The sequence below is a fragment of the Solea solea genome, chromosome 17 (genome assembly GCF_958295425.1).
Source record: "Solea solea chromosome 17, fSolSol10.1, whole genome shotgun sequence".
Classification (NCBI taxonomy): domain Eukaryota; kingdom Metazoa; phylum Chordata; class Actinopteri; order Pleuronectiformes; family Soleidae; genus Solea; species Solea solea.
In genome coordinates this window covers 24,899,170-24,908,855 of record NC_081150.1, presented here as the reverse complement: position 1 = coordinate 24,908,855, position 9,686 = coordinate 24,899,170, and the positions used below count along the sequence as shown (strand labels likewise).

The 9,686-nt window shown below is 40.4% G+C and overlaps 1 protein-coding gene across 1 annotated transcript; it reads left to right on the top strand.

Moving 5' to 3' along the window:
- The first annotated feature begins 5,569 nt into the window (after window positions 1-5,569).
- LOC131443157 (MYCBP-associated protein-like) lies at window positions 5,570-8,101 on the top strand. The gene has a single exon (XM_058612553.1). It carries the CDS (start codon window positions 5,869-5,871, stop codon window positions 7,969-7,971), a length of 2,103 nt encoding a protein of 700 aa, XP_058468536.1. The 5' UTR covers window positions 5,570-5,868; the 3' UTR covers window positions 7,972-8,101.
- Window positions 8,102-9,686: the final 1,585 nt, after the last annotated feature.

Genomic DNA, 9,686 nt, shown 5'->3' with positions numbered 1-9,686 from the left:
TTTAATCTTTAAATGACTCTGAGAAGTTGCACACAGTTTGCTCATTTGAAAACTTGTGATGTCAGTTCTACAATTGTTAAGATCAAAGATTTGATGATGAATAATATTTTTCATGTTTAGAAATAAAAAGGATTGTTCTTTGAACCTCTTCATTAAGAAGAAATGAAACACTTTGCCTCTCAGACAGGGTTTAAAAAATTTATTGTTTTGTTTGTTTCTTGAAACTTCTGAATCACTTTTCCTGTCTGTCTTTTAGGACACAGTGTCTACAGATGCCACCTCGACTGTGTGAAAAATGTTTTGTCTGTCAGTTTAAACCCTGCTGCAAGACAACAACCACAAATATTACTGCAACGGTGGCGTCCACAGTGACTCCAGTGTCCACTTCAGTGTCCACGATGACTCCAGTGTCCACTTCAGTGTCCACGATGACTCCAGCGTCCACAATGACTCCAGTGTCCACGATGACTCCAGTGTCCACGATGACTCCAGTGTCCACAATGACTCCAGTGTCCACGATGACTCCAGTGTCCACTCCAGCATCCACTCCAGTGTCCACGATGACTCCAGTGTCCACAATGACTCCAGTGTCCACGATGACTCCAGTGTCCACTCCAGCATCCACTCCAGTGTCCACGATGACTCCAGCGTCCACAATGACTCCAGTGTCCACAATGACTCCAGTGTCCACGATGACTCCAGTGTCCACGATGACTCCAGTGTCCACAGTGACTCCAGTGTCCACTTCAGTGTCCACGATGACTCCAGTGTCCACTTCAGTGTCCACGATGACTCCAGCGTCCACAATGACTCCAGTGTCCACGATGACTCCAGTGTCCACGATGACTCCAGTGTCCACAATGACTCCAGTGTCCACGATGACTCCAGTGTCCACTCCAGCATCCACTCCAGTGTCCACGATGACTCCAGTGTCCACAATGACTCCAGTGTCCACGATGACTCCAGTGTCCACTCCAGCATCCACTCCAGTGTCCACGATGACTCCAGCGTCCACAATGACTCCAGTGTCCACAATGACTCCAGTGTCCACGATGACTCCAGTGTCCACGATGACTCCAGTGTCCACTCCAGCATCCACTCCAGTGTCCACGATGACTCCAGCGTCCACAATGACTCCAGTGTCCACGATGACTCCAGTGTCCACTCCAGCATCCACTCCAGTGTCCACGATGACTCCAGCGTCCACAATGACTCCAGTGTCCACGATGACTCCAGTGTCCACTCCAGCATCCACTCCAGTGTCCACGATGACTCCAGCGTCCACAATGACTCCAGTGTCCACGATGACTCCAGCGTCCACAATGACTCCAGTGTCCACAATGACTCCAGTGTCCACGATGACTCCAGTGTCCACGATGACTCCAGTGTCCACTCCAGCATCCACTCCAGTGTCCACGATGACTCCAGCGTCCACAATGACTCCAGTGTCCACGATGACTCCAGCGTCCACGACGACTCCAGTGTCCACTCCAGCGTCCACTCCAGTGTCCACGATGACTCCAGCGTCCACGATGACTCCAGTGTCCACGATGACTCCAGCGTCCACGACGACTCCAGTGTCCACTCCAGCGTCCACTCCAGTGTCCATGATGACTCCAGCGTCCACCTTGACTCCAGTGTCCACAGCAGACCATCAGAAACAAACATGTATGTTTACTATGGTAGTGTGTCTCTTTTGGAAGTTGTTGACATTTGCATTTGAGACATGCTGGAACATTGAATCACTTTTTAAAAAACCCATAAAAATCCTTGACAAAAAATCATTTAGTTTCCACCATTACATTATTTTAGATAAATACAAATTTTAATAACTTTGTGCATTTGAGAAATGCTTGCTTAATGTTTAGGGTTTTACATGGATTGGCCCCTCCTCCCCTGACCAACTGTATCAATTCCGGTTTATCAGTGGAATGGCCACCAGGGCCGTAGCTCGCGGAGACTGCGAGGTGCCGCGCATGGCACTCCTTTTTGGACGGTCCACATTTTCAGTCATTGGAACTACATATTGGAATGATTTACCCCTCGACATAAGACACTCACAATCATGTGTCTCCTTCAAATTCTATCTGAAAAACTGGATGAAGTAAAACCAGACCTGTCTCCATCAGTAGATTGTCCACATAGTGTTGATTTGTTTCTGCTTCTTTGTTTTTGTTTCATCTTCTGTCAAATGTCTATTGTCACCTGCTTAGGGACGACAGACGTAAATTAGCATTGTTGCTATAATCTGGCATATTTACATCCTCAATTGTTGAAGATGTTCATCATCTTCAACATGAAGATGAAGGCATGCTGCAACACCTTAAGGTGAGGGGCCATGGCATTGTGTGTGTGGTGTTTGTGTATTTATATATGAATACTCAACACTACTAAACACCTTTAATATATTTATATCATCAGAGGCAACATTGTGTCTCCCTGGGCCAAGAAGGAGGGCAGGGTCTTCATTCTTTTGAAGATGATGACCAAGTCTTGTCTGGAGTGGTTGAAAGTCCACAGACAGATGAGAAGTCTGCAGATCCTGTGGCTTTAATCATACAGAGGTAGACTACATGTTTTATATGACTGCATATGTCTCCTTTTAACACACGCTCACTGTCCAACACAATCTTAAATATTAATCATTGATGTATGTCCCTGCAGCTGTACGCTCCAGCTCCCTGGACAAAGACAAAGACATGGACACATGTGGAACTGAGTTTGACTCCAGGTGAACTGGATAGTTTAGGAAACTGTTCATCCAATTTTCACAACACTTTATATCCCATAATATATGTGAGTGTCATTAATGACTTCATTATTTTGTCTTATCAGCAAGATAACACAGCTTCAGAGCCACGTGTCCAAGGAAGCGAGGCTCAAACAGGAAAGCCTTAGAGAGTGAGGACTTTGTCAGGCGCCTGTAATCCCTGATTTAGAAACATCTAAATAGTTAATTGTCTTGTCTCTATTGTATAAATGTGACACTATATCGTATAAACGTGATAATTATATTGTATAAACGTGATAATTATATCGTATAAACGTGATCATTATATCTTATAAACATGACACCATATTGTATAAACGTGATAATTATATCTTATAAACATGTACAGGGCCACAAGGTGGGGTAGTGGTTAGCACTCTCGCCTTGCAGAGAGGAGACCCAGGTTCGAGCCCCGGTTGGAACAAGGGCCTTTCTGCATTGAGTTTGCATGTTCTCCCCGTGTGTGTGTGGGTTCTCTCCGGGTTCTCCGGCTTCCTCCCACAGTCCAAAAACATGCAATGTGGGGATTAGGTAAATTGGACACTCTAAATTGACCATAGGAGTGAGTGTGAGAGTGAACGGTTGTTTGTCTCTATCTGTGTGTGGCCCTGCGATGGACTGGCGAACTGTCCAGGGTGTACCCCGCCTATCGCCCGATGTAGCTGAGATTGGCACAGCACCCCCACGACCCTCTGGTGGAGGAGAAAGCGGTAGATGATGACTGACTGACTGACTGACTGACTATATTGTATAAACGTGATAATTATATTGTATAAACGTGATAATTATATCGTATAAACGTGACACTATATCATATAAACGTGATAATTATATTGTATAAACGTGATAATTATATCGTATAAACGTGGTAATTATATCGTATAAACGTGATAATTATATTGTATAAACGTTACACTATATCATATAAACGTGATAATTATATTGTATAAACGCGATAATTATATCGTATAAACGTGGTAATTATATCGTATAAATGTGATAATTATATCGTATAAATGTGACACTATATCATATAAACGTGATAATTATATTGTATTAACGTGATAATTATATTGTATAAACGTGATAATTATATCGTATAAACGTGGTAATTATATCGTATAAACCGTATAATTATATCGCATAAACATGATAATTATATTGTATAAATGTGACACTATATCGTATAAACGTGATAATTATATCGTATAAACGTGACACTATATCATATAAACGTGATAATTATATTGTATAGACGTGATAATTATATTGTATAAATGTGACACTTTATCGTATAAACGTGATAATTATATTGTATAAACGTGACACTATATCATATAAACGTGATAATTATATTGTATAAACGTGATAATTATATTGTATAAACATGATAATTATATCGCATAAACGTGATAATTATATCGTATAAACGTGATAATTATATCGTATAAACGTGACACTATATTGTATAAACGTGACACTATATTGTATAAATGTGGTAATTATATTGTATAAACGTGATAATTATATCGTATAAACGTGATAATTATATCGCATAAACGTGATAATTATATCGTATAAACGTCATAATTATACTGTATAAACGTCATAATCATACTGTATAAACGTCATAATTATATTGTATAAACGTGACACTATATTGTATAAACGTGATAATTATATCGTATAAACGTCATAATGATATCGTATAAACGTCATAATTATATTGTATAAACGTCATAATTATACTGTATAAACGTCATAATTATATTGTATAAACGTGACACTATATTGTATAAACGTGATAATTATATCGTATAAACGTCATAATGATATCGTATAAACGTCATAATTATATTGTATAAACGTCATAATTATACTGTATAAATGTCATAATTATATTGTATAAATGTCATAATTATATTGTATAAACGTGACACTATATTGTATAAACGTGATAATTATATCGTATAAACGTCATAATGATATCGTATAAACGTCATAATTATATTGTATAAACGTCATAATTATACTGTATAAACGTCATAATTATATTGTATAAACGTGACACTATATTGTATAAACGTGATAATTATATCGTATAAACGTCATAATGATATCGTATAAACGTCATAATTATATTGTATAAACATCATAATTATACTGTATAAATGTCATAATTATATTGTATAAACGTGACACTATATTGTATAAACGTGATAATTATATCGCATAAACGTGATAATTATATCGTATAAACGTCATAATTATATTGTATAAACGTCATAATTATACTGTATAAACGTCATAATTATATTGTATAAACGTGACACTATATTGTATATACGTGATAATTATATCGTATAAACGTCATAATGATATCGTATAAACGTCATAATTATACTGTATTAACGTGATAATTATATTGTATAAACGTGACACTATATTGTATAAACGTGATAATTATATCATATAAACGTCATAATGATATCGTATAAACGTCATAATTATATTGTTATTATTATATACCCGCTTAAACTGCTGCAGGATGAGGATTAACTCAACATTCCCAGCACTGATTTTCTGAATGATTGAGAAACATGGCATACAACCAATTTAGCCTGAGCACACACTCTGATGTAAAATTCCATTATTAGATGTAAAAAAAGAATGAACGCGCTGCTTAGGGCCTTTGATCTGTGACATTTCATGGTATGAATGTGGAAATCCCAGCCTTTGAACATATTTCAAAGGCTGGGAAAGAAAAGCCAGTACTGCAGGAAAACGACAACTGTGGAATCATTCAACATCATCTGGAACAAGATGCTTTTGTCCAATATTTATGTAAAGATGGGCAAAGCCAGAGTGAACAAATGAGATCAGCAAGTGAATACTTACACCTATTGCATGCAGTGGAGAAAATATAAGTACTTATATGGGAAGCCCAATAATAAAATCTAAAACTAATCAAATTGGAGTTCTTGAACTTGTGAGCCAGTTCAAGAACTCTTGTGAATGTGAATATCTAGGCTCTGTTCCATTACCCATCAGACCTCAATAAATTCCGTCTCAGTGCCACTGAAGGACCATCGAGCACCATGGACCCTGACTCTCAGCCTCTGGGATGCTCAGGACAGGAAGGGCTTCTGTTTGATGACCAAGGAATGGTTCTTCCCCATAGCATCCTGGGAAGTTTAGAGGATTTTAGAAGCTATCTAGAAGCCAAAGGTGAGACAGAGTTGATAAAGCGACTACCAAAGTCTCAAAGAGATCCTCCACGTGGGAGATATAAGTGTGAGGCTGTGGAGTGTCAGGTCTCTTCAGAACACAGAAACCTACAGAGTAATGCCCTGCAGAACTGGAACACACACATGAGGCAGCGCAAACGACAGCAGGACTATTTATCAAACCTGCTCAACAAACCGACCAAGACTTTACTGATGAACTCGGCAAACAATTTCAGAGAAGTACAAGAGCAAAGGGAATTTCTAAACCAAGTCATGCCGTTCATCAACTCTGGATATGGTTATCGTGTCGGCAGTGAGTTTTGGAGTCTCCCCCCGCATTTGGGGGATGAAATAAGTGGCATCACAGCCACTCTGACTCAGACACAGCAGGGCAGATGGAAACCAGTCACGTATATAGGACAACCAAGCAGCATCTGCAGGGAATCAAGTGCTGAGACTTCTCGTTCAGCCTCTTGTACTTGGAACCAGAGCTCATACCTCCAGCACCAGTACCAGCTGCTGGGGGAGTTTTTACAGGACATGACCATCCAAAAGCCTGACTTGAGTGTACTGGAGGTGATAGGCTCTGGCAAGCCACTCACATTTATCACAGAGTGTCAGAGCCCCTTAGTGGAGAAGGAGATGGAGCATGAGGAGGAGATGGGAAAGAGCATTGATCCACAGAACAATGAAGGCCCCTCTGTTCTGCTCATTCCTGCCCTGAGGTTCTGTGGTCAGCTTGCTCACTGGACTGGAAACTCTGCCACGAAGCATGGAGAAGTAGGAATCAGTGCCACAATAATCTTTGAGGGTTTGACTGAAGACATCGCCACATCCCATCTGGAGATGTGCAATGAAGGCAGCACGGCCATTTTCTTCAGCTGGCAGCAGCTTCCCATGACACAAAGCTTTCATAATCTGCAATCGCAAACAAAACACCGAAACTTCTACTTCAATTCCTCCTCTGGTGTGATCCTTCCTGGTAACACCCGGCGCGTGGAGTTTATATTCAAGTCAGAGAAGCCCGGAATCAGAACGGAAGTATGGCAGCTCACCACCCACCCTGTGCTGCTTCAAGGAGCCTCCTTGCAGGTTGTGTTGAGAGGGGTGTCTCTGTACCAGGACAAGACTTCTGATCAAAGGCTCTTCATAGAGAGCAAGCTGGAAAAGATGATGACCGTAAATATGTGTCAGTCGATTTTGTGCGATGTGCTGCGTGGCATTCGAAGCCCTGAGAGACCCAGCTCTCCTGCTGAGCTCTATGTCACTGAAGAGCAAAGGTTTCTTACTAAAAACCCAAAGTTGCAGTACCTTTATCAGCCAGTGGAGGACCTGAAGAGACTGTATCAAAAAGTAAATCCAGAGCTCACCTGGGACTTCTCAGTTGATACTCTTCAACAGGCTTTGCTGTCTCTTCCTGAGAATGCTCAGGACACCATCACCAAAGAAACGAGCTTGGCTCAGCTCAACTCTCTGCTTGTTGACCTTTCAAAACCTCCTGAACTGAAAAACTGCCATCTAACAGCAGCAGCTGTAGGGCACCAGCTGTGGGTGGTACTCCTGGACAGGATGACAGATGAGGCTACGAGCCTTCGAAACCTGCTGGGCCTCCCCGAAAACAAAACATGGACGTATACCAACGTTAACTCCTTCATGTCTGATGGCAATTCAACAACAGGTGAAATATTTAATGAGAAATCAGTGGAGGATAGCAAGAAGAAGGGGAAAAAAAAAGAGGAAGTTGGGAAGCGCACCAAAGAAAAGCAAGGGAGGGTGCCTTCTTCACTGACTGATCCTGAAAGCATCGGTCAGCATCTGTACGATGACCCAAATGAGGAACCAGAGGTTTCAGACATTTACACAAGGCTCCTGCACAAAAAGGTGTATGCTTTGATGGGAGACCTGGTGGACGACCTGTGTGGCCTGATGGACGAGGGGGCAAAGGAGGACACCACATGGAAAATAGGAGATTAGTAAACAGATGTCTCCATGTCTGCTGATATACATTTGACCAATTGTTAAGTATTTGTCACGACCACACAGCTTCTATTGTTTTGTAGATTATTAGATCACTGCCCATGAGGTTCACACAAGCACATTGAAATATCACAAATACTCTTTAGTTACTTTAACAAAACAAAATAAATACTTTAAAAAGCAACTTTTTTGCGTCTGTATTTTCTGATCTGACAAGAATCAGACTGTGGCCTCTAATCCTTTTTAAAAATCTGTGTAGTTTTGCTTGTTTTTCCTGTAAAAGTGTCTTTCTAGTCTTGATGACCATGTGAGGGGCTGGACTGTACCATTTTGCTTTCACTCATACATTCATACAGGGCTTTTTCTATCACACACTCCATCCTACACATTGACACACAGCCGTCCTGTGGGGACACATCCACATACATAACTAGAGTAGGTATTTCAGTTGGAAGACAACCCACTCTACCACTGATCCACTGCCCTCTGTCATGAGCCTGTTCAGCAGAGCTGAGCTCACTTGCTTTATCCTCCACATGAGGGAGAGACAATCCCAGCTGACGCAGCTAAAGGTGGGGTACATCCTGGACAGTTGCCCGTCCATCCCAGGGCAAACATTTGGAGCACGGTCCTCTGCAACGACCTGGTTTTGAGTTGACCTCAGCCTCTGTCCATTGCTGAATGTCTATCCCCCTTTCGTGCTGTCTGTCCTTCTATGGGTCAGAGGAAAGTAGCCCACTACAGGAGATCTATGATCAGGTTAAGTCGTTTATTGAACTTTGTCCACGACCTCATGATACAAAGGTTTCCTATAAGAAAATAAACAACAGTAAAAACATTAATAAGTTACATAGACTGAGCAACTATGCTCTTTAATACCTCAGTGTGTGCAGCATCAAATAATAAATGGCCATACACACTGACTATGGGCTTCTCTACTACAGGTCACTTTGTTTTTGTTAAGCTGTATTTGTGAGTTTTGTTAAGTTAATCTCTTATTCTGCTCACGTTTCCAATCATTTGCTCATTTTTCATTCATTAGTCATTTTATAAAATAAAATCGTCCTGCTGCTTGGTCCATGACACCATCAAAGCCCTTCTTCCTCCCTGTACCTAATATTAGTTTTAAAGGTTCAATCCACCTAAATGTTACTCCACTGATGACTTTCAGCAATAAAAAATAAATAAATCCATTACCAACTAAAGTCCTGAACCCGACAACATTGGCACCAAGAAGCAGGCACAATCAAAAAAAATTGATTAGTTTTAGATTTTATTATTGGGCTTTCCATAGAAGTACTTATATTTTCTCCACTGCATGCAATAGGTGCAAGTATTCACTTGCTGATCTCATTCGTTCACTCTGGCTTTTCCCATCTTTACATAAATATTGGACAGAATATAATATATACATATATATAGACATACATATACATACATATACTACATATACATATAACTCTATAATATAATTTGTGTAATTGGTGGGGAAAGGTTCACTGCACTGTTCTGATGAGGCAGATAAACTTCTCATTTACCCTGACTGACATTCGGTGCATTTTAACTGTTACTTGTTGTCGAGCAGTGACACTGGTAGGGTGTTTTTTGTATGTTCGGTCCTTTTCTCATGGGCTGAGGCAAAAGGCTTATCTCATATAGTACCTATATGTATACATATACATATATATCTATATATATATATATATATATAT